This window comes from Capricornis sumatraensis, chromosome 5 (assembly GCF_032405125.1).
Source record: "Capricornis sumatraensis isolate serow.1 chromosome 5, serow.2, whole genome shotgun sequence".
NCBI lineage: Eukaryota > Metazoa > Chordata > Mammalia > Artiodactyla > Bovidae > Capricornis > Capricornis sumatraensis.
In genome coordinates, this window is record NC_091073.1 from 123448845 (window position 1) to 123474586 (window position 25742).

Consider the following 25742-nt stretch of genomic DNA (forward strand, 5'->3'; position numbering starts at 1 on the left):
ATCACCATGAATTTATCCCCCAGAGAGCTGTCCCCGGGCAGCACAGCCACGAGGCATTGCTGTGACGAGCATCTCGTCACTGTGAGTACTGACCATGCACCTGTGGGTACTGACCATGCACCTGTGGGTACTGCCTGCACACCTGTGGGTACCGCCTGAGGATCTGTGGGTACTGCCTGCACACCAGTGGGTACTGACCATGCACCTGTGAGTACTGACTGCACACCTGTGGGTACTGACCATGCACCTATGGGTACTGACCATGCAACTGTGAGTACTGACTGAACATCTGTGGGTACCACCTGCACACCTGTGGGTATTGACTGTGCACCTGTGGGTACTGCCTGTGCACCTGTGGGTACTGACCATGTACCTGTGGGTACTGACTGCACACCTGTTGGTACTGCTTGCATACCTGTGGGTACTGACCGTCCATGCACCTGTGGGTACTGACTGTGCACCTGTGGGTACTGACCATGTACCTGTGGGTACTGCCTGCACACCTGTGGGTACTGCCTGCACACCTGTGGGTACTGACCATGCACCTGTGAGTACTGACTGCACACCTGTGGGTACTGACCATGCACCTGTGGGTACTGACTGTGCACATGTGGGTACTGACCATACACCTGTGGGTACTGCCTGCACACCTGTGGGTACTGCCTGCGCACCTGTGGGTACTGACCATGCACCTGTGGGTACTGCCTGCACACCTGTGGGTACCGCCTGAGGATCTCTGGGTACTGCCTGCACACCAGTGGGTACTGACCATGCACCTGTGAGTACTGACTGCACACCTGTGGGTACTGACCATGCACCTATGGGTACTGACCATGCAACTGTGAGTACTGACTGAACATCTGTGGGTACCACCTGCACACCTGTGGGTACTGCCTGTGCACCTGTGGGTACTGACCGTGTACCTATGGGTACTGACCATGTACCTGTGGGTACTGACTGCACACCTGTTGGTACTGCTTGCACACCTGTGGGTACTGACCGTCTGTGCACCTGTGGGTACTGACTGTGCACCTGTGGGTACTGATTATGCGCCTGTGGGTACTGCCTGCACACCTGCGGGTACTGCCTGCACACCTGTGGGTACTGCCTGCACACCTGTGGGTACTGACCATGTACCTGTGAGTACTGACTGCACACCTGTGGGTACTGACTGCACACCTGTGGGTGTTTACTAAGCGTGATGAAGTGCCACTCCATTCACACGTGAAAAGTGACCCTTGGGGGTGACAGCTTCCCCGTGGCCTGAGGCCCACACGGGGCTCTGTCCCCACCATCTTCTCAGGGCAGTGGGTTGGCCCCACCTGCCTTCTTCCCACCTTGGCAAAGGCTGTCAACATCAATCCATCCCCAAGTCCAAGTGGACTGGCCGCAGGGCCCCGGGGGACTCGGCTCAACACCACCCCCCACCCCGAGGGTCCCCGTGCCCCGGGCCGGCCGGGCTGCCGTTGTCTGGCTGCTGAGCAATACCCAGTTCCTCTCAGAGACTCCCTGCACCTTGAGCTTTCCCGACAGCCACTGAAACAGCCACGTCCTTCCACAGACGGGCAACACTGGCGGCGCTTCCAGGGGAAACTACGCCGCTCCTCAAATGACCGTGGCGTGTCCCCGCGCCACCCGCTCGGCCTCCCGTGATGACTGTGGGCAACCGCACACACCCGCCAGCACACAGCACACAGCTGAGTCACGTTAAGTCATCGGGGGAGGAGCGTGACCACAGCTTCACAGCCTCTCAGGGTCGGCGGAGACCGACTCGTGCTTGGCCGCAGAATCCTTTCTCTGGACAAAAATCTTACCCAGGAGCCAGAACGGTGACCGACGGGAAGGAAGTGCAGCTGGGCTGAACTGGGGAGTGGACGGCCGCCTGTCCCGCCCCGCAGAGCTCCCAGAGCCCAGGCTCTGAGACACCCCCAAAACCACGTGCACCCTCTCAAGGACGAGTGGGGGACCAGGACACGCCCCCCGACACGCCCCCGTGGCCGAGGGCGGCTCCAGCCTCACCCACCCTTTCTCCCTGAGGCAGGCCCGGACCCTCAGGAAGAGACGCCCTCTGCAGAGACCCACCTGGTGTCCGCACCCCCAGCCCCTGACCCAGCAGAAGGCAGCTGGTCCACCCACAAACGTGGGCTTCTCTCCCCACGCACCCCGGGAAACTCAGATCAAGTGAGCGTGCTGCTTTGCTCCTGCGCGCCTTTGTCAGTTTAACTTTCAGGGCGGGGGGCCCGCAGGGGGTGCGGGAGAACCCCTCCTCCTCTTCCCACCACCAGTGAGGAGGCAGCCCTCCCTCCCACCTGGCTCTGCCCCAAGGCCGCGTGCGGGGCTATGCCAGGGCATCCGCGCCGGGCCGGCTGAAACGCAGGCAGGCACATTGCTAACCGCACTGCATTTACGACACTCTAGAGAACCAGGAAGCCCCGGGTTACTTCAGACACAGCACGCGAGCCACTCTCACAGAAACGCTGGCCTGCAGACAGTCATCTAGATGGTTTTTCTTCCAAATGTTTGAGTTTTTTTTCTTGGTAATATCATAATTTTCCCTTGGAAAAAAACCATGACTTTATTCACTTGAAAAAATGTGAAGACATTCAAGACAACAGAAACTGGATTTTGAAAAATGTCAAAATACCACCAATCTATCAGGAACGCATGCATCCCCTCTAATCTGTTCATTGTCTTTAAATTTTGTTTTGAGATATTTCCATTTGGCTTAAAAGGTGTTAATTCCGCTATCTGTCATCGCATGTTGAATCAGCATTTACATCCCGTAAATGCTGGCAGATTTCTAGGAATCAAGACTCTGCTCCACTTTCCAGAGTCAGGAATTAGCAGAGACATTCATATCAAATACATTTCAAGGAAAATCAGAAGCATCAAAGTCAGGCTCAACACTGCATGAGGCAATTAAAATTAGAAAAAGAAACATTAGCTTCTTACACATATCTCCACTTGCCCCTCCTGCGCCCGTTTCCACGATCCAGGGCCCACCCCACGCACGCACACCCCCTTCCCTCTATCCGGCAGACTACATGGGACCTCGGTTCCAGGCCTGAGGGCCCATCAGAATGACCTCAGACAACCCCAAAGGTGACGGCGGCACTGCCTCTGCAGATGAAAAAGGACGGGGCCTGGGAGCCGGGCTCAGAGAGCCCCGTGGCCGCGGAAACCTGGGGCCCCGGGAAGACACGGGCGACTCAGGGAGAGTCAGGGGAGGAGGGCCACCCGCGGCCACGCTTCAGCCCCTGGATGGAACACGCGGTCTGGGATGTGGCCTTTCCTGCCCCTGGGGAGGGTGAGGTCAGGCTTCTGGCCTCTTGAGGAGCAGAGAGGAAGCAAGCAAGGACAAAGACGCAGGAGCAGTGCTGTGGGGCTGGGGTCTGCTCTGCCCTGCACCCCCACCGTTCAGGCGGGACCCCTGCCAGCTAGTGGAAGGGCACCCAGAAATGGGCACGGGCTCCCCTCTGAGTGTAGGTTGTCATCTCTGCAGACAAGCCAGCAGCGACTTGGGCTCCCCTTGTGGGACCCCTTGTGGGGTCCCCCAGGCCCCAGAAAGTACGTCACCAATTTCTGCCATGAGCTGGAGTCTGGGGCAGGGGCAGGTGTGTGTGTGGGGAGAGCTTTAGGGTCCTTGCTTCACCCAGCCTTGGGGACTCCTTGCTGGTCTCCAAGGACAGAAAGTTAGGAGCGTGGAGAACGGGCCAGGTGGGGTCATCGTCACAGGATGACGTAAGGGTTGTGGCCTCAGGGAGACCCCCAGGGACACACAGACCCCACACGAAGACCCCTCAGTGCAGCTGGCTTCAGGAGGAGGCCAGGCAGGCAGGACAGGAGGACCAGAGGCCACGCTCAGGACAGTGACCGCTGCTGCTGACCACTGAGCTCCCGGGGCCACAGATGTGGACCATCCGGGGGACGCTGGGGGCCGGGCCGGGCCGGGCCGGGTATAGGAGTGAGCAGGTGCTGACCTGCCAGCGCGAGGCATCCAGACGCCTTTGCACATTTGGGGGTGGTTTGGGGAAGGAGGCGGCAGCGAGCGGCAGGGAGGCGAGAAGGCCAGCGTGCTGAGAGACTGGCGTCCAGGGAGCTTTCACTGTATGAGCTGGACACGTCGGTGCACGCGTTTGTGCCGATAGGAGGAGCCAGGGAGCAGCGGCTGTGTGGGAGAGCTCGAGGGCCGGATGCGGCGTGCGGGCCCGCGGTTCACAGGCGGCGGGGCCAGGCTGCGGGGCCAGGGGGCGGGGCGGGTCTCCAAGCTGTGACGAGGGAGTCAGATCACAGACAGGCAGCCCTGCGTGCAAGCTGGGTGTGTGCCCAGCCAGACCAGGAGCAGGGGGCGGCGGCCAGTGCCCTCTTCTGAGACCTGTCCCTACGACCTCTAGTCAGAAGAGTCCGCAAGGTCGCAGCTCCCCACCGCCCGCCCAGAACCACAGCAGCCCCTGGCTCCGCACCCCCGCCTGGGTCCTTCCTCCCCTGCCCCCATCCAGGGCGGTCTGCCACCTCCAAGGAACACGCTCCGCCCACCGCACAGGAGGGAGGGGCCCAGAACCTGAGCAGCCTATGACCCCCAACGCTCAGGGCCCTCGCCCGAGTCGGTCTGGGTCCGCTCCAATACGGGGCGCCAGGCACCTCCCGCAGGAAGAACACCCTGCAGAGGCTGGGAGCCGCGGATCAGAACCTTCCATCTGGGCCCGGGTCCTCCGAACCCTCTGCCTTCCAGCCAGCGGTCACTGCACCCCCGAGGGTTACAGATGGTTTTGGGGACCCACAGACCCCTGGTGTCCCCTCCCTGTCACCGATCGCCAAGGTTGGGGACACAAGGACTTCGAGGCAGGCCCCCCGCAAGGTGCCCTGCCCGGCGTCTGTGGAGCACAGAGCCTGCCTCTGTGCTGAAGCAGCTGCTAAATACGTTCCTATTTCAAGAGCCAGGACTCCGGCGGGCCTCGGAGTGGCCACGTGGAGGCATCTCGCCCCGAGCCAGGAGCGGGTAAATAAGCGCCCTTAACGGTTAATTACTGTCGCGGCGGGCGTGAAATCAGGGATTTCAGATGCGCGCACACAGACTGGCTGCGGGCCCGCTGACTCACGACGGGGACAAGCACCCCAGGGCGGCGCACAGCGCACGTTTCATTAACTGCCCGTGATCGGCTCGGCCTGCGCCAGGGCTCCGGGGCTGAGTGCCTTCGGCTCTAATTGCCGGTGGAGGGCTCAGTCGAGTGCCTGCTTATGTGGCCGGCGCGGCGATGCTGGGACTGCAGAGGCCTCCGAGGGTGTTACTTCTGCGCGCAGGCGCCCCGCTCTCTCCGCCCCGCCCCACGGGGTCTGTAACTAGGGAGACCGAAGGGCCCCTCCCACGGGGAGAAGAGAACCACCTTCCCGCCGCAGGCCTCACACCTGAGTCACTGGAAGAAGGGAGACTGCGCTCCCAGAGGCTCCAGCGCTTTCTCGGGGAGACACCGAGCACAGTTTCAAAGGCAACCAAACAGCGCCACACAAGCCGGGCACCAAACGTGAGCACCGCCCCGCCCGACCGGAAGACCAGCCCGGCCTGCCCTCCGGCCTCCGCTCCGACCCCGCACGGCGCGACTGAGCCCCGGCCGGGGCCTGCCAGGCGCCCGGCCACGCAGTCACTCACCGAGCCGACTCCGGCCTGAAGAACTCTCAGCCCAGACATGGTCTGCAGTTTCTCCTTGTTGTCGGCTGCGGGAGAGATGGAGAGACAGGAGGTCAGCGAGGAGAGAAGAGCGTTCTCCAGACACCTGAGCACCCCCTACCACCCAGCCCCACAGTCACTGCCTGCCTGGTTAGCTGTGGACGGCTAGCTGGGGAGGAGCCTGCGGTGGGGGCCTGGGCAGGGGGCTCCCCACCCAGGGCAGGATGTGCGTCCCTCCCATAAATCGTCGTCGTAGGAAATTCACAGCATCCTATGGAGCCTGGACAAGAGACGGGAGGCAGGCCTGCCGCCCTGAATCTTGGTTTGAACGACAGGCGGGTTGCAGGTGTGTAATCACTGGGAAGTAGGTTCTGGTCCCGAGGCTTGTGTTCACAGACAGACTCGCCAGCCGGGGGCCCCGACTGAGCCTTCCTCACCCGCTCCCAGAGCTGTCTACCCGCTCTGGCTCCTACCCCTGGCAGAACATCCTGTAAGGACCCATCTCCAGCACTACCCTTGTCCTAGTTTGCTCCTGACTTAGAATGAGCAGGACTCTCAGAAAATGAATTACCCTCCGTATCAGACCAAGTGGAATGGGCCCTGGAAACAATTAGCCGCCGGAGACGAAGCCCAGTTAATCCCGACACCAGCACGGCAGGCGCGCGGTCCCCACCTCCTGGAGAGGGAGTGTGTCACAAGGCAATTGACCTTGGCTTATGATTCTGCGGGAATATTCTTTCGGATAAAGCCCATGTCATTTTAGAAATGAAAACCAGAAGAAATAGAATTTTATTGCAAACCCTAAGAAGGAAGAGTGCATTGCAATTGTGATTAATGCAGAATGAGATAGCAAAACAAGAATTACTTTCACTCTTGTTGTGAAACACCTCCATGCATCTTAGGTGATGGAATTATATCTTTCAGAGGGATACACAGAGAGCCTGCCATAGCCACCTCCCCAGCCCCTGGGGCCCTCTCCTTGTCTGGCAGAAAGTTTTCCTTTGAACAAATGAATGTTATTTCTTAGATTTAGGTAATTATGGGAGCCCTGGGGGAGGCAGACGCAAACCCAGGGGTTACTGCACAGCACTTTAAGAGGCTCTAAGCTGGGGAGGGGGTGGCAGGGTAGTGAGGGGGCAGCGGCTCAAAGGTAAGCCTTGAGTGGAGGATACTCTTTAAGAGATAGGGTATAAAGCAATTGATTTTAATTTTCTCCTGCGAACAAAGGAGGCATTTTACTGAATGACAGGCTACTTTGGGGGGATAATAGTGAGTCTTCAATAGGCTGAGGACACAAAGCACTGAAGATGGAATTAAACGTGCTCCACTATCGCTGCTGAGAAGGGACAGGCGTTCCAGGCGCAGGGTGAAAAGCCAGCCGGGCAGGGAGCCTGCACGTACCCAGCCAGGGGTCCGCACACCTGCCAGGAAAGGCCGGGGGGACTCCTGAGGCTCAGCCGCCAAGGATCCTTGCCATCCTCAAGTGTGCCCGCGGAGAGCTCCCCCAGCTGCCCACCTCTCAGGGGGCCAGCCGGGGAGCCTGGGAACTCAGCCTCGCACTGACAAAGGGCTGGTTCTGCTCTAAACGATTTTCACTGGCAACGGACACAGCACTCAAGGGGGCCGTCCCGGAAAAACCAAACAGGTGGGACAGACAAAATGCTGGGTCCAGTGTGTCCTGCAGGCAGCCGGAACATCCAGGGTCTGCTGGGAGGGGCTGGACGTGGCCTGGTCCCTCCAGCATCGGCCGGAGGGATCCCCACCTCTCCAGACAGTCCATTACCACCCACAGAAGCCCAGGAGCGTCCCCTGCTCGGCAGGGGCCCATCCCTGCCTCCTGGGTCAGGACGCGTGTCTGCCCCTGCTCTCTTCTCATTTGCAGAGTCTGCCCCATCCTTCGATCCTGCTGTGGCCCTCACGCGCTGCAGGGTGTTAACACCCCTCCGTAAGTGGGCCTCGTCCAAATAACCACACGTGCACACACGCACACACGCCCACACACACAAGGGTGCGCACGTGCACACGGCATATCCTGAAAGGGCACCCTGCGGGGAGGACCAGCCACCTTCGATCAGCTTCATGCTAACCCACAGACTCTGTTCTGTGGCAGCCGTGGTTCAGTGAGTGGTGAGTCTGCCCCAAACACCCGACACCGCCCACTTCTGTCTCGTTGGCCAAGAACAGCATGAGCCACCAGTGCCCCCCTGAGGCTGCCCACCCCCTCCCCAACAGGCTCTTTCGCAAACAACACGTGGAGCCTTTGCCGGGATGCTCACAGGGGCCTCCAGAGGCCACGGGCACCTTCTCCGAACGACTCGAGCTAGAATCCCAAATCATGCGGCCTTGAGTTGGACTCCGGGGCCACCTCCAGCCCACCTCCATCCTCAGCCAGAGAGCAGCAGTGCCCAAGGCACTGCCTGGAGTGGGGGTCCTCCGAGAGCCGCCTGTGTCTTCCCGCTCTCAGCCGAGAAGCCTCCCAGGAGGCAGTGCGGCTCCCGGCCGCACGCGTGTCCCCTCGGCGGCTGGCGCGTGTGCGTCTATGGGACCTAAACGCTCTTCTTCAAGTCTCAGGCTCTGCTGTGACCTCAGCCTTGGGCACTAAGTCCTTTTTAGCAAAGCCTGTCTCGCTTTTGAAATTTCTCGCCGGTGGGGTGGCCGCCGCACACACGCTCTGGGATGGTCCCTTTCTTCCAGCCTGTGTCAACAGTGCCGTTTGTATTAGGCTGAGCCCTTTTGTGGTTGTTTATTTACATCCATTTATTGTAGCTCACGTTGACCTAAAAGGACCAGGAGCCTGTGGTTCTTCAGCACGCTCTGTAGGTCTCAGCCATCCCGAGTCCTCCCCGCGTTGCTCTTAGACAGTCAGCACCGTGTCCGTTTGCTCCAAGGCTTCCTGGCCCAGCTGCATGGACTCCGTCTCATGCGTCCCTTCTGCCGAGTGGAGGGGATCTCGCGTGTTCACACATCGTGTCCCTCACCCAGACGTGTGCCTTGAGCTCCGTCAGGCATCCAGACCTGGCTCCCGGGGACCGACCCCCATGTGCCCCCTGCCCAGCTCCCCCTGGAGACACAAGGGAGACGAGTTTCACCCTCCACGGGGCATGGAGCTCATCTCCACTCCCAGGCGGGGCTGGAGCCTTTCGAGGGGACAGAGGGGCCCTGCTGGGCCTGGATGTCCTGCTGGATGTCGGCTCCAGGTTATTTTTATGGCCAAACGTGGACCCTGCGCTGGTGGGTGTGAGCGCCAGCAGGCCAGGACGCAGAGACTCCTGGAGACGCTGCTTTAATAAAGGCGAGAACAATGCATAAAGCCCATTCTTATCTTCACAGGAGACAAAAAGGGTTTCCAAACACAAAAAGAAGTCCTTTAAAATTAAATTCGCTAGATGAAGGATATGCAAATTACCTGGAGGAGCAGAACCCCACAATGTTCTCAAAACTCCGCAATAGCCTATTTAATTAGTATTTTAATTTATCAGAATAATTCTTCGCACTTGACAATTTATGCAGCATTCCATATAATTAAGCACGTAGCTACAGTGGAATAATTTTGCCTCCTTCTTTATCCTCGTGATTTTAACCTGAAAGGATGTGCAGAAGTCTCTTCTGTGATCTAAATTGCTACAGGGACAACTTAATGGCCGTGCCCGTTAGAAAGTGGGAGGAGGGGAGCAGGGCTGGGCGGCAGGCGGATGGGGGACCCGCCGCTTCAGGGAGGCGAGGAGCCGGCTTCTGGCAGAGACAGAGGTGCTGTTCCCAGGTGCGGATCCGCACGCCTGTGTTCGTCTGCCCGAGGAGACACGCGTCACTCTGCACCGGCTCCCACCAGCGGCCTCTGCAGAAGTGAACAGCCCAGAGCATCTGGGACACTGACTGGACCCATTGCCCCGGCACCAGCCTTGCTGAAAGTGGCACGGCCTCTGGTCGGCAGCCCGGGGAGGGACTGGGCCTTTCCTTAGAGATGCCAGCTGCTCAGAACTTGCTGGGCGAAGCTAGGCCTGGGAAGGGGGCGGATTGGTAGGAAGGTTGATGCCACAGTTCTGGGAGCCTGGCCTCCCCCTCGGCTCTGAGTTGGGGGCCCAGGTGAGCAGCAGTCCCCCCTCCCAGGCCCCAGGGGAGCTGCGAGTTGCCTGCCCGAGGACGCGCGGAGGCCCAGCCCTGGGAGGGGCCCCTCCTCCGTCTCGGGCCCAGCGAGGCACAGGCTGGGGCCCCAGCAGCGAGTCCACCTGCAGACCCCAGGGCAAGGGTCGGGGCCCCGCAGGGCGCGAGCACAGGTGCGGGCGTCAGCAGGGGCCATCTGGCCAAGCTGCAGGCCTGGGCAGGGGCCACACCCTGCTTGTCCTGTCTGCTCATCCCAACCCCACAAGCCTTTGAGCTGGGGCGGGTCTGCATGTCAAGAAAGAGAGCTGGGGGGAGGAGACACACCTTAGCTGACTTCTCCATCCTGCCCCTCAGCCAGGAAGCAGAGCCTTCCCACCTGTGCGGCTGAGCCCGCTCTCATTTCCCAGCACCTTGGTTTGCGGTTCTGCAAGTTCTGCAGGTCCCTGTGGACCATCACGCAGTCTGCGCGGCCGAGAAGCGTTTCGCAACCGGAAGGGCATCTGTCGGTCTCTGTCTGTCTGTCTGGGCGGAATGTCACCCATCAGGCCCCCGGCTCATCGTACTGGCAACTAGATGGATGTTGAAGTTGAACTTCCCACGCTTTATTTTTATAAAATGACTACAATTCGATTACAGTTTCAAAAACAGGATAAAAATTCAGCTTTATTTAAACACTTTAGATTTAAAGCTTTGTTACTTATTAATTATATTTTATTCTACAACTCTAATAGTTCACTTTAACTTTTTAAAATGTCTTTTTGAAGGGATATAATTTTAATTTGCGATTTCACGTGTATCTTATATTTTTGATGAAAATAGTTTCACATTTTATACAGTGTGTGCAATTACAGCTGGATTATTTCTGTTGAAACGCACAGATTTTTTGAAAATGATTTTTGCTATTTCTCACTTATTTGGCTGCAACAGGTCTTGTGACATGCAAACCCTTTAGTTGTGGCACATGCGATCTGGTTCCCTGAGCAAGGATTGAACCCAGGGCCCCTGCACTGGGAGGATGGCGTCTTAGCCACTGGACCACTTGGGAAGTGCATAGATTTTGTGAAAATCTTTTTTTAAACAATGTTATCAGTGATTTTGCGAAACAAAGGGAAGAAAATACATTTATAAATAAATATGCTATAATTTAGGAAGTGTATGTCTTTAAATCATTACACAAAGGTCTGTATAGTCAAAGCTATGGTTTTTCCAGTAGCCAAGTACAAATGTGAGAGTTGGGTCATAAAGAAGGCTGAGCGCCAAAGAACTGATGTTTTCGAACTGTGGTGTTGGAGAAGACTCTTGAGAGTCCCTTGGACTGTAGGAAGATCAAACCAATCAATCCTAAAGGAAATCAACCCCGAATATTCATTGGAAGGACTGATGCTGAAGCTGAAGCTCCAATACTCTGGCCACCTGATGTGAAGAGCTGACTCGCTGGAAGAGACCCTGATGCTGGGAGAGACTGAGGCAGGAGGAGAAGGGGACGGCAGAGGATGAGATGGTTGGATGGCATCACAGACTCAATGGAGTTTGAGCAAACTCTAGGAGAGAGTGGAAGGACAGAGGAATCAAGATTGCGGGGAGAAACATCAACCTCAGATACGCAGATGACACCTCCCTAATGGCAGAAATCGAAGAGGAACTAAAGAGCCTCTTGATGAGGGTGAAAGAGGAGAGTGGAAAAGCTGGCTTGTAAGATCATGGCATCTGGTCCCATCACTTCATGGCAAATGGAAAGGGAAAAACTGGTGACAGATTTTCTTTTCTTGGTCTCCAAAATTACTGTGGATGGTGACTGCAGTCATGAAATTAAGACTCCTTGGAAGGAAAGCTATGACAAACCTAGACAGCATATTAAAAGGCAGAGACATCACATTGCCAACAAAGGTCTGTCTAGTCAAAGCTATGGCTTTTCCAGTAGCCATGTATGTATGTGAGATTTGAACCATAAAGAAGGCTGAGCACCAAAGAATTGATGCTTGTAATTGTGGTGTTGGAGAAGACTCTTGAGAGTCCCTTGGACTGCAAGGAGAACAAACTAGTCCATCCTAAAGGAAATCAGCCCTGAATATTTATTGGAAGGACTAATGCTGACGCTGATGCTGAAGCTCCCATTCTTTGGCCACCTGATGTGAAAAACTGACTCACTGGAAAAGACCCTGATGCTGGGAAAGGCTGAAGGCAGGAGAAGAAGGGGACGGCAGAAGATGAGATGGTTGGATGGCATCACTGACTCAATGGATATTAATTTGAGCAAACTTTAGGAGATAGTGAAGGACAGAGGAGCCTGGCATGCTGCAGTCCATGGAGATGCTAAGAGTCAGACATGACTTAGCAACTGAACAAGAACAACCCTATAACCAAAGAAGAAATGAAGTTAGTAGGTAAACATCTTGACCCAGCTTGTGATTCACCCAGACAGGCATTTCGCACGGTGTCCTCTGTATATTGAGTTAAAAAAGCAGGGTGACAATACACAGCCTTTCTATTTCTTTATTTTGGTCATGGTATCTAAGGTTTTGAGCAAAGAGTCACAACACTGTCAACCCTCTCGCTAACCTTTCATACAGCAAAGCATCTGCAGTTACATTCCACTTTTGACTCCCAATATGAAGTTGAAAGTTGAAAGTGAAAGTTGCTCAGTCGTGTCTGACTCTTTGCGACCCCATGGACTAAACAGTCTGTGGGATTCTCCAGGCCAGAATACTGGAGTGGGTAGCCTTTCCCTTCTCCAGGGGATCTTCCCAACCCAGGGATCAAACCCAGGTCTCCTGAATTGCAGGCAGATTCTTTACCCGCTGAGCCACAAGGGAAACCTCCCAATATAGTTTTTGCTTCTTTTCTTTTATCTTGACCATTTACAATGGAGATTTTATCAGTTTTTTTCCAAAAAGAAATACTTCTGCTTTTTATAAAACATTTTTTATATTTTATATCTCCATTTTATATTTTTCTCTATTTCAGTCATTTCTGCTTCTATCTTTATTATTTCCTTCCTTCCACTTTACTTGGGTTTATTCTGTTCTTTTTTTTCTAACTTCTTAAAGACTCAGTTATTTAATTTTTCTTTCTTTTCTAACACAGTTAAAACAATAAATTTCCCTCAACTTGCAGATTTAAATGCAAACTCCCAGGTATTAAAACATACTTTGGTATTTCTATTATGCATTAAGCATTATAGCTTTAAAATTTGTATTTTGATATATATTGTTTCTCTCTCTTTCTTGCTGTATTTATTATTTAGTTGCTAAGACGTGTCTGACTCTTTGCAACCCCATGGACTATATAGCCCACCAGGCTCTTCTGTCCATGGAATTTCCCAGGGATGGAACCCAGGTCTCCTGCCTTGCAGGCGGATTCTTTACTGTCTGGGTCACCAGGGAGGTCCGGTACAGTTCTCGGTGGACGCAATTCCCCTGCAGCGATACAGGCACGGCACTTCTGCCGCCCAGTGTCCTCCCAGCTGCTGAGGCATCAGCCGCAGGCGGGCTCTCTTCCCTCCCTGCGTTGCTTGTCTCTCTCCTTGGCCACTGTTAGGCCCTCTCTTTGTCTCGGGTGTCCTGCAGTTTCTCTGTTATGAGTCTGCACGTGGAATTCTTTTTCACTCCACTAGACTTCTTGAATCTGAGGATTCGTGTCTTTCATCAGTGACGTGATTCTTTAGCCACCATATCTTCAAACACTGAAGCCTGATCACTTTCTGCCAAGAATACTTACCTTTTTCTCTTCTTCACATGCTTTCCATTTCTTTCCCTCTCTCTAGGCTGCGTTCTGGATACTTTAGTCCGCTCTATCTTTTAGTTTATGAATCCCCTCTGCAATTAGATTTAATCTGGCGTTAAACTCACCTCCTGTGTTTAAAATTTCTATAATTGTATTTTTCATTTTAAAAAGTATCTTTGGTCATTATTAAGACTCGTGATCTTCGGGTTGTGTTAACTTCCTTTTGTATTCCTACAAACAGACTAAGATTCTTGGGGTCACTAAGAATTCTCCTAGTCAGTGTCCGAGGTTTCATTCTGACCGTGCTTGCAGGCAACCTTTCCATGGTGTCTTATTCTCCAGCATGTTCTGAAATTCCTATTTCTGGAGGGTTTAACTATGGGACTGCTTTGAGGACAGAGAAAAAGCAGCGTTCCTCCAGAGGATTTGCACGTCCTTCTTCCAGGCTTCTGGAAGCCCACCCAGTTGGGGCCCCAGTTTAAAATGAGATGTGTGCTTTGGGTTTGTGGCCAGCAGGTGGCGTGCAGCTGGACTGATGCTCCCTCAGGGCTGGGCATGCTCCCGGGGGCTGGGCATGCTCCCTTGGGGCTGGGCGTGCTCCCTGGGGCTGGGAGTGCTCCCTCGGGGCTGGGAGTGCTCCCTCGGGGCTGGGCGTGCTCCCTGGGGCTGGGTGTGCTCCCTCGGGGCTGGGAGTGCTCCCTCGGGGCTGGGCGTGCTCCCTGGGGCTGGGTGTGCTCCCTCGGGGCTGGGAGTGCTCCCTGGGGCTGGGCGTGCTCCCTCGGGGCTGGGCGTGCTCCCTGGGGCTGGGCGTGCTCCCTCGGGGCTGGGCGTGCTCCCTCGGGGCTGGGTGTGCTCCCTCGGGGCTGGGAGTGCTCCCTCGGGGCTGGGCGTGCTCCCTGGGGCTGGGCGTGCTCCCTCGGGGCTGGGCGTGCTCCCTCGGGGCTGGGCGTGCTCCCTGGGGCTGGGCGTGCTCCCTCGGGGCTGGGCGTGCTCCCTCGGGGCTGGGCGTGCTCCCTGGGGCTGGGCGTGCTCCCTCGGGGCTGGGCATGCTCCCTCGGGGCTGGGCATGCTCCCTGGGGCTGGGCGTGCTCCCTCGGGGCTGGGCGTGCTCCCTGGGGCTGGGCGTGCTCCCTCAGGGCTGGGCGTGCTCCCTGGGGCTGGGTGTGCTCCCTCGGGGCTGGGCGTGCTCCCTGGGGCTGGGCGTGCTCCCTGGGGCTGGGCGTGCTCCCTGGGGCTGGGTGTGCTCCCTCGGGGCTGGGTGTGCTCCCTGGGGCTGGGTGTGCTCCCTAGGGGCTGGGCGTGCTCCCTGGGGCTGGGTGTGCTCCCTCGGGGCTGGGTGTGCTCCCTGGGGCTGGGCGTGCTCCCTGGGGCTGGGCGTGCTCCCTCGGGGCTGGGCGTGCTCCCTCGGGGCTGGGCGTGCTCCCTGGGGCTGGTGTGCTCCCTCGGGGCTGGGTGTGCTCCCTGGGGCTGGGTGTGCTCCCTGGGGCTGGGCATGCTCCCTCGGGGCTGGGCCTGCTCCACACCACCCTCACACCTGGTGACCACATGGGCTCAGACCGAGCGGATGGGGGCCGTGTCGCCCGGTGGCTCTGGGGTGGCCCCGGCGGCCTGTGTGGGTCCTCACTGCCCATCTGGGTTAGTCCCACCCTGGGTCTTCCTCCTGCCCTCCACAGTCTCCAGGGTCACGGACGCTACAGTTCAAGTGCGTCCTGCTTTGAAAAGTCCTCTCAAGATGAAGGTCAACATCAGTGTCTCTCCCGCCTCAGCTTCCTGTCTTCACTCAGTGCCAGATCGCTAATGTGCTTGCCGTCTTTGCAGATTGACATGTTGGCATTTTTGTTGCTTTCTGAACGAGGGTTAGTCCCAGTACCTGGCTTTCTGGGTGCAACGATGAAGCGGAGAAACTCCAGCCACCCTCTGGGAGGCCGCCACCCCTGCACTGACAGCTTCCGGTTAGCGGGCTTTGAGCAAAGTGGCGGGAATGGCAGATACGAGGCGTGCCACTGCAGGCAACGGGCAATGGGGGGCGGGTGTGCTCTCTCAGCTGCATCTGCCTCTGCAACCCCATGGACTCTGGCCCACCAGAATCCTCTGTCCATGGCAGTTTCCAGGTAAGAACACCAGAGCAGGCTGCCTTCTCGTCCTCCAGGGGATCATCCTGAGCCAGGGTGTGTTACACTGAACATCACTACAGGTAAACGCTTGTTACAAGCTCGGATTCTTCGGTGTCGCGTGTGGCCTGCTGCAGGGGCGCCTGTGTGGGCTGTGGGGCGGGGCGTCAGTAGCTGCTGCACTCCATGTCACGCAGAGTCTGGACAAGGTCCTTCCACCCAACCTGCACGTTCCTGAGTCTCTCCTCTACAATTGGGGAGCTGCCTGGGCCTGACCAACCCCAGAGCAGCCGGCTCAGAGACAGGTGGAGTCATTCCAGGCGCTCAGTGAGGCCATGGGCACTCAGCCAGGCCGTCCTGACTGCTGGACCTCACCCCTCCAGGCTCTCAGTGAGACCACAGACACTCAGCCAGGCCGTCCTGACCCCTGGACCTCACCCCTCCAGGCTCTCAGTGAGGCCGCGGGCACTCAGCCAGGCCGTCCTGACCCCTGGACCTCACCCTTCCAGGCCCTCAGTGAGGCCGTGGGCACTCAGCCAGGCCATCCTGACCCTTGGACCTCATCCCTCCAGGCGCTCAGTGAGGCTGCAGGCACTCAGCCAGGCCGTCCTGATCCCTGGACCTCACCCGTCCAGGCGCTCAGTGAGGCTGCAGGCACTCAGCCAGGCCGTCCTGATCCCTGGACCTCACCCCTCCAGGCACTCAGTGAGGCTGCAGGCACTCAGCCAGGCCGTCCTGATCCCTGGACCTCATCCCTCCAGGCCCTCAGTGAGGCCGTGGGCACTCAGCCAGGCTGTCCTGATCCCTGGACCTCACCCGTCCAGGCGCTCAGTGAGGCCGTGGGCACTCAGCCAAGCCATCCTGACCCCTGGACCTCACCCCTCCAGGCTCTCAGTGAGGCCGTGGGCACTCAGCCAAGCCATCCTGACCCCTGGACCTCACCCCTCCAGGCTCTCAGTGAGGCCGTGGGCACTCAGCCAGGCCGTCCTGACCCCTGGACCTCACCCTTCCAGGCTCTCAGTGAAGCCGTGGGCACTCAGCCAGGCCATCCTGACCCTTGGACCTCATCCCTCCAGGCTCTCAGGGAGGCTGCAGGCACTCAGCCAGGCCGTCTTAACCCCTGGACCTCACCCGTCCAGGCGCTCAGTGAGGCTGCAGGCACTCAGCCAGGGCATCCTGATCCCTGGACCTCATCCCTCCAGGCGCTCAGTGAGGCTGCAGGCACTCAGCCAGGCCGTCCTGATCCCTGGACCTCATCCTTCCAGGCCCTCAGTGAGGCCGCGGGCACTCAGCCAGGCTGTCCTGACCCCCTGGACTTCATCCTTCCAGGCCCTCAGTGAGGCCGCGGGCACTCAACCAAGCCATCCTGACCCCTGGACCTCACCACTCCAGGCTCTCAGTGAGGCCGTGGGCACTCAGCCAGGCCGTCCTGATCCCTGGACCTCATCCTTCCAGGCCCTCAGTGAGGCCGTGGGCACTCAGCCAGGCCGTCCTGACCCCTGGACCTCACCCCTCCAGGCTCTCAGTGAGGCCATGGGCACTCAGCCAGGCCGTCCTGACCCCTGGACCTCATCCTTCCAGGCCCTCAGTGAGGCCGCAGGCACTCAGCCAGGCCGTCCTGACCCCTGGACCTCACCCCTCCAGGCCCTCAGTGAGGCCGCGGGCACTCAGCCAGGCCGTCCTGACCCCTGGACCTCATCCTTCCAGGCCCTCAATGAGGCCGCGGGCACTCAGCCAGGCCGTCCTGACCCCTGGACCTCACCCCTTCAGGCCCTCAGTGAGGCTGTGGGCACTCAGCCAGGCCGTCCTTACCCCTGGTCATCTTTGGCCTGAGGACGACTGAGATCAGAAAGAACCACGTGCTCCAGCGCAGTGCTCGGCTCCCGCCCCGTCACCGTTTGTTCACAAGCAGAGGATGCGGACGGTCCCAAGCAGCTGCTGAGAGGCCTGAAGAGCACCAGCCCTGCCCTGGCCTCAGGCGGTGAGCGGCCGTGGCACCCCGACCTCGGGGCGCTCCCAGCTCCCGGAGCAGAGCGCCGGCGCACCCGAGCCTGCTCGCAGGGCCCCTGCATCTCGGACTCGGGCCTCCAGTCTGCAGTCGAGACCCGCCCTCCTCTGCCTACCACCCCGTGCGAAGCGGAGCGCTGAACACATTCAGTCTCAAGTGCCAAGTGGGCCTCCTAGAGCCATCCTCCCTTGGGGACGACAGCCCGATGCCAGCCCCTGCCATGGGGTCCCAAGGAAGGTCCTCCCGGCCTCGCCTTCCAGCCCCAACTGAGTAAAAAGGCTCTTATCTGCTGGGGGTCCCGTGATATCTCCCAGGAGAGGCTGGGCTTTGGTGGGGACAGAGCTTCATCGCACGGTGATGACAATGACAAGCTGGTAAAAGCTATGTCAGCTTCAATTTCCAACTCATTTTTCAAATTATTTTAATTAGATATTGTTTCAATCTCACTTACATTAATTTAATATCTGATATCAACATTTCAGTTTTCAATTTGTTCAAATGATTTTTTCCAGGCTGCCTCGCTGCCTGCAGTAATTTAAAATACAATGTTTATCTTCAACAATTTTCCATGCGTGGGTCCCAGCAAACTGGGAGTCCAATAAAGTGATGAGGGAGGAGGGGCCCGGTGTCCAGGAGAGACGGAGGCTTGCCTTCTTGCCGTTCATCTCTAGACATTAAAGCAGGCAGGGCAAGGGCTAGGAGCTCATAATAATAAGATTTTCCACCAATTTCACTGTGTAATTGGCTTTCCCAAAGCAAATTTCAGTGAAATCTGACAAAGGTGTTTTTATTATAAGGTATCTAAACAGCCACATTCCCTCATCAACACATCTTTCTGATCGATTCTCAGCCATCAGGCTTTAACCTGCCCCCACAGGAGTCTTCTCCTCAGAGACACTGTTGGAGCTTTCTTATACTTTTCACTGTATTTTTGTTCGCTGGTGCACAGACACTGGTAAAGACACGCTTTTGATAAGGTGAACGTGAAGTTAAGTCAGGCCTCCACATCACAAAATGGGGGAGTCACAGGGCCTCAAGTGCCTTCCTAAGAGGAGAGCATTAGCTAAATTCCTGAAGTTGATAATTAGAAATATGCAGATCAAAATGGTTTTTGAAAAGTCTAAAAAACATAAAAGAGTGACTGTCATCTCCAACTCACTTGGGAACAATGTGAAAGCAATGCAACCTACGTGGCAGAATGAAATAAGAGACGGGAGGGGGCACAGGCAGGGAAAGCATGAGACAGAGTCATGTATGGACCTCATTACGGCAGTCGATGTAAAGAGGTTAAATTACACAAGGACAAATCCTCTCACTCAGGCCTAACATACGTTATCTACAGAAAGCCCATCTAAACAGCAGTTCAGAAAGAGCAGAAAAATGAGGCAAATATAAGCAAGCAAAGCAGTGGCCACGGCACTGACGTCAAGGCCAAGTGCACCTTTTTAAGTGAAATGAGGTGACCGCATAGTAATGCTGCAACAAGTCCTGAATGAAGGCATAGTATTCATGAACCAGCATGTGCCAAGAAACGAAACAAAAGGCTGAAATAATAAAAAACAGACTCCTGCTCAGACTCAGAGACGGAAGCTCTGACTGACGGTTCAGAGGCCCGGGAGCAGAGCCCAGCGCTCTGCCCGCACGGCACTCCCTGGGGGCAGCCCCCGGGGCAGGTGCCAACCACTGGCCCTGGGCAAAGAGGAGCCGGACTCGAAACTGGTGTCTCCAACCCACGGGGCGCACAGAGAGTCTTAATAACCCAATTAATAAAAATAGCTCAGGAGCAGTTGGGCAGACTCCCTGGAATAAAATCAAAGTCATAACTGGAAAGATATTGGGTCTCAGAGAAGGTCTTCATGGTACCCCCAGAGTAAAAACTTGCATCTCTAAGCATAACCTAATAAAATTAGAAATGAACAGCAACAGGAAATAAACTCTAATCAGCTGGGCACGGAAAAGTACGCTCTTCAATAACTCTTAGGTTAGAAAGTAAAGCTGTGGTTACTGGACACACAGGAAACAATGCTGGTGAGGTTCCGGCAAGCGTGACCTGTGGGGGTGCCGCAGCAGGTGGACCACCCCCACCTCCACTGTCACGCAGGGAATGAAGGGCACAATAGACCAGGCATCCGAATTAAGGAGCCAAAAGTGAAATAGCTGGAACTCGAGGGAAGAAGCAGAAACAAGTAATGAAATGATAAATTAATAAATCATAGGAGGGAAACAGGACTGATGAGTGAGTCCAAGAACTTGGTTTTAGGGAGGAAGACACAAAAACTCTTACTAGAAGTCTAACATGGCAGTGTAAGATACCCCTAATCCAAAAATTACTAAAAATTGATAATGAAAATAAAACATAAACACAGATACAGTGGAAATTTGAGAGTTGTAAGCTGATGATACCACTTAGTATATAAAAAAACCAGAACTCCTAAGGAATGGAACTATGAAGAAAGAAAATATAAATTACTAAACTGGTCACGTATGAAGAGAGAAACTCTGAAGCAATAGGAAAGACTGTCAAAGAAACTTCCTCCAGGATAAGCACGAGGCCCAGACTGAGGAGGCAGAGCGGCTCTGAAACTGAGCAGGTCTTCCCGGGATGGGCGGCCCACGCCATGCACTCCATCTGCCTTTTGTCTGCAGGAAAATTTTAGTCAAAGAATAAACAAGAGAAGTGAGGAAATGCAGAAAGAAAGGAAAAGAGTCAAACAAGACAAAATAATAGGAGTGTAGCCACCGGGCGACGCCAAGGGCCTCTGGCTCCTCCTCCAGGGCTGCAGATAATATTCTGAGCCTGTCCTTTGAGCTGTCTGCAGCTACTGACACCGCCACCAGGTGGAAGAAGCCAACAGCACGCTGCCCACCAGCACTAGACCTCAGTCGGGGTGGAAGCAGAGGTTTGGGAACGCTGACCCCCGATCCCGTCACCACCAAACAGCCAGGAGGATGCCCACAACCTGCTCACACACCTTGAAGCCCTCTCCTGCACCGGATGTTTAAGAATCTTTCCCCAAAGCCTTCAGGCCTTTTAAGCACGAGCTGCCCATTCTCCTTGCCAGGCCCTGCAATAATGCTGCCCTTACCTTCACCATCACGCAGGGGCAGTAGGGCTTTATTGGGCTGGGTGAGCATACCCAAGTTTGGGTCAGTAACAGCTCTGAACACCGTGGAGTGAATGACCCTGCTCGGCTCCTCTCGGGGGTGCAGCTGGCACGGGAGCCTGTGGAGTGAGCGGTTGGGGCTGGAGCCCCTGGCGGCCGAGGGCAGCCTGGGGACTGGCCTCACGGCCCCACGGCCCAGCTGACCTCTTCTGGCTTCAGCGTGACACTGCAGACAGACAGGGCCGGTGGGGCCACTCCAGGACTGCCCATCTCATCTCTGCACTTACAGAGTTGCACAGGAGGGGGCGGCTGACCTCAGACAAAGGGGCCAGGGCAGCTCATGGCGGAGGGCCAGCCCCTAACTGCGGGGGGCAGGGGCACCTGTCGACCATGCGCACAGGGTGGTTCCGGGCAGACCCACACCTCTTACGAAAATTAATCCAATGAGAGAAGAAAATGTAAATTGTAAAACTAAATAACCTCTAGACGCTAACAGAGGAGGAGACACAGGTGACCTGGGGCTCAGTGCTGACTTTTTAGGCACAACGTGAACAGCACGATCTGCAAATGGGACTTCATTACAGGTAGGAACTTCTGCAAGAGACGCTGAAGAGAATGGAAAGAAAAGCTAGAAAACATTTCAAAAGTCATATCTGACACAGGATGTATGTATATACGAAACATACAAGTACCTTAAAAATGTATGCAGAGAACTCTTAAAACTCAATAGTAAGGAGACAACCTAGTTAAAAGTGTACAAATGACCTGAACAGACCTCCACAAAGCAGCTAGATGTAAGTAAGCACCTGTGAAAAGATGCTCCATGTCACACGTCATCAGGGAAATGCAAACTAAAGCAGCGAGGCACCACCACACACCCGCCAGAAAGGCCAAACGTGAGCCTGCCAACACCGAACGCCGGGAAGGACGTGGAGTAACAGGAGCCCCCGCTGCTGGTGCGAACGCAAAACGGGACAGCCACTCTGAAGAAGATGGCAGCCCACTCCAGGATTCTTGCCTGGAGAATCCATGGACAGAGGAGCCTGGCGGGCTACAGTCCATGGTTTTGCAAAGAGTCAGACGTGCCTGAAGTGACTTGGCACGAACGCACAGCCACTTTGGAAGACAGTTTTTCAGTCAATTACAAAACTGAACGTAATCTTATCAGACAATCCAGCAATCCCACTCCTTGATATCCCCCCAAAGGAGCTGAACACCATACCCACGCAGGGCCTGCACAGGGATGTCGATGGCGGCTTCATTCACAACTGATGCTGAAACTTGGAAGCAACCAAGATGTGCTTCCGAAGGTGAAGGGCCAAGTGAGCTGTGGTCCATCCAGACAACGGAGCGTTATTCAGCGCTAAAATCTAATGAGCTCTCAAGCCCTGAAAAGACGTGGAGGAAACGTAAATGCCTATCATTAGGTGAAAGAAACCGGTCTGAAAAAGCTACACAGATCCCAGCTATATGACGTTCTGGAGAAAGCGAAACTATGGAGCAGAAAGACCAGGGGGCGTCGGGGTGGGGGGGGGGATGAACCGCGGAGCACAGAGGCTCCATGGGGCAGGGAGAGGCTCTACAGGACGCCGCAAAGGGGAGACTCGGCAACGGACGCCTCTCAAACCCACAGAACACTCGGCACGACGAGCGGCCCCTGCTGCAAGCTGGCTTCAATCAATAATCAGGCGCGACCCGTGCGCCAGCCAGTGCTGGGTGTGCACAGCGGGGGTGCTGAGGGAGCGGGGACAACCAGCCTGAAAGCCCGACATGGGGGCAGCTGTTGGTGTGTGAAGTGCAGACAGCCCTGGGCAGACACTCAAACATCTTAAGGACTTCAGGAAAAGGGCGTCCTCTCAGAAAAAGATGATCACCGCAGAGGGAAGTTTGGGGGAATCTTGAAGAGCGATGATTATTTTTCCACCCCAACTGACTGCTGTTCGGTGTCTAACATCTCAAATACAGGATTTTTAATTTTTTAAAACCAGGTGACGGGGCAGAGGCTGAGTTCCGGCCGACTCCTCGCCCCGTGCCCTGGGGCCCTTGCACACGCTGACCTGCAGCATAGATGAAAACAGGCCTCTAGGCCACGGTCCTGCTGCACGAGAGGCCAGGGTGGGCAGCACCCAGTCACCCCTGGGAAACTGAGGTTGCAGAGATTACCAGCAGAGCCGGAGAAGACTCTCACGCACGGCCAGGTGCTGGCTGCGACGTGACCCTCTGCTCTTGCTGAAGACGGCTGCCCAGGTGCCCGCTCGGGGGCCCCTCCCTGGGCAGGGAGCAGCATCAGCGTTGGGCTACGTCCTTCGCTCCAAGCCTCGGAGGCCGTGCGAGGGGGCTGATGCCCTGTGTGTGCCGTGCTGGCATTAGCCGAGTGGGGAAACATTTTCAATATTTCAGCTGACTGCGTCCCCAAGTCCAAGCAACGCGGCGCATCCGCGGGTCCCTCGCTCACAAACATCTCTCTGCTCTGCTTCATTATGAGTGGTGCCACCAGCACCGGCGCCCTGGGCCCAGCTGACCCATGGTCTCCCATCACTGGCGGTTAAAACCCCTCTCCACAAAGCGATGCTAATAAAGACCCCAGAGACTGCTGACTCAGATGGACACGCGTATTTGTCACCAGGGCCTCACGTGAAATGTAGCCTAAACGGTGTGTGTTTCAATGCGGGTCTATAAATAAAACATCATTCTGGGTTTTTCATCTTTATTCCAGCACACTGGAGAGCTCAATATTAGAGCAGTTCCACTGGGAAATTCTTTAACCCCAAGCTATAAAAATCAGATAAGCCACCGGGAACCTTCCTATGAGCCGGCGTGGGTGTAGCGGGAGCAGCTGGCGCTTCGTTACTGCCTGAGACTGAGGCAAGAGCAGCAGGGTGTGTCCAGGCCGGGAGCCGGTGGGGCTGGGGGACGGGCGAGGCAAGACGCCGGCTGTACCCCAGGGAGGCCAGCGGTTCTGCGGAGGGTGGGAGTGCGGGACCTGCCCCCCACACAGCTGGAACCGCCGAGAACATCATCACATCATCCCTGCAGTCCAGCTGGTCCAGACTGAGGCCAGGACCAAGCTCTGAAGCATCTGAGCTCAGTGTCTGGGGCAGAGCCAGACCTCAGAGGGCCTGACTCTCAGCCCCTCAACCACGGACAAAACGCAGAAACTTAGAGAAGCGGTCACTTCTGCAAAGGGCCCTGACACGTGGAAGTACTGGGCTCCAGCCTCTCGGTTAAGGTGAACCATCTGAATACAGTTTTGGTTCCAGTGGCACCTCTTCAGGCCCCATGGCCCGAGGGGAGAAACCCTGTCATAAAGGTCACGTTGGAAAGGGGCTGGGGGGCTCAGAGCATCCCCAGTCTCAGCAGGGACCCTCCTCACCAGGGGCAGGACCGGAGCACAGAGAGGGTTGGGAAAGCTGGGGGGCTTCCTGGGGGGACACCCTCCCCGTCAGTCCTCCTTTTCCCTGACAGGGGAGCTCTCAGACGAAGCGTCCTGAGGAAGAATCCCGGGTTCGGCGCAGAGGCGTCTTCTTCCATTGAAGCTGCGAGGCGAGCGGCCTGGCGGGGGGGGTGGGTAGCGACTCCTCCATGACCGTGGCTCCGACCCCGGGACCCCCATCCCAGGAGGGCCTATAGAGGCCCCGTGTGTGGTCCCGAGTCGCAGCCAACAGAAGTGTCCCCGCCCCATGATGGCCATTTCCGTTCCTGAGCCCAAAAGAAGATGAGTGTGGGCTCCGCAGGCCTGGAGAGGTGCCCCAGCTGCACAGGGTGCCACCAGGGTAAGAAGCCCTGCGTCAGGATGCCAAGCTGCACTCCCCACCCTTCAGCTCGTCCAGCTGCAATGAACGAGGATGCGTGGGCCTCACGCTCGCTGGGTGATGAGAACAAGGCAGCTGAGGCTCGAAAGGGCACGCGCCGACGTTCATGAGCCATTGGGGGCCGGACCTCACTGCAGGGGTTAGATCTTCTCCAGAACCTTCCAGGGCCAGTAAGTCTAGACAACTGTGTCTGCTGTCAGAGCCCCGTGACGTCCGCTCCTGGTGGTGCCTGCACCATCTGGGCCTGCCCGGGCTCTGCTCGGAGCTGCCGCACGGACCCGTCTCTGTGGCTGCCCCCTGGGGGGCACGTGGGGACCGCGGGTCACCCTGGATGGGGCTTCTCGAGCTGTGGGCATGCAGGGGTCACCTGCGATCTTGTCAGAATGCAGACTTTTGACGCAGGAGAGCCTGAATTCCCGGCAGCTCCAGGTCGAGGCCTCGAGAAACAAGCGCCTAATCGCCCCACCCGAACCTAAAACAATCAGGACAAAACGAAGCAATGTTTTTAAAAAGGGGAAGAACACCGGCAGCTATTCGAAGCGTTCTTCATCAGATTTCCCTTATTCTGAGTAATTATAAACCCCTTCTCCCAGGGATGAGAGGGTTATTTCCCTACAAAACACACTTTGCACTTTTGTCATAATTTTCAATACATGCACAATAATTAAGGCATATCAAGAGAGACTTTGCTAAGCTCTTGAGTACATCTGTGACACACACGAGTGGATTTGATACATGTTTATTTCCTGTATCTGTCTTTGCCCTTGCGTGACCACTGTTACCACCTACGGCCCATTTACCCGGCATCTCTCCCTCCACCGGCCTGCCCGTCCTCGGCCAGAGGAGGACACTGTTCCATGTTCTCAGGTCCCCAGAGTGCCCCAGAATGTGAAGCAGGAGGAAGTGGCGCCCCACGGCCACCTAGAGGCCAGAGAACTGAGATAGGACGCGGTGGCTGGCTGAAGATCCCAAGCAAGGAAGAGCCTTCAGCCCAGGCCTCCCTCCGCACCCCGACAGCCCACAGCCAGGCACCCCTATTCCACTCCTCCTGCCTCTTTGACAGGGACCCCCTCATGGGGGGACCCTGGATGGGCTCAGGAGACCCAAAGGCCAATACGAGGGGACCCCCAGTCCCTGAGGGCAAATGTCCTGACGGCTCTGGGCCTCACCAGCTCCTCTGATGTCGAGGCCCTGGAGGGCTTCCTGAGCTCAAACGCA

General features: G+C 56.4%; 1 protein-coding gene across 1 annotated transcript in view; it reads right to left on the reverse strand.

Annotated features, from left to right (window-relative positions):
- The window catches only part of PTPRN2 (protein tyrosine phosphatase receptor type N2), a 472364-nt gene that overhangs the window by 238525 nt on the left and 208097 nt on the right, over positions 1-25742 (reverse strand). Inside the window, exon 11 of the mRNA XM_068972473.1 lies at positions 5648-5712. Within this exon, the coding sequence (XP_068828574.1) occupies positions 5648-5712 (65 nt within the window). The remainder of the gene's footprint in view (positions 1-5647; positions 5713-25742) is intronic.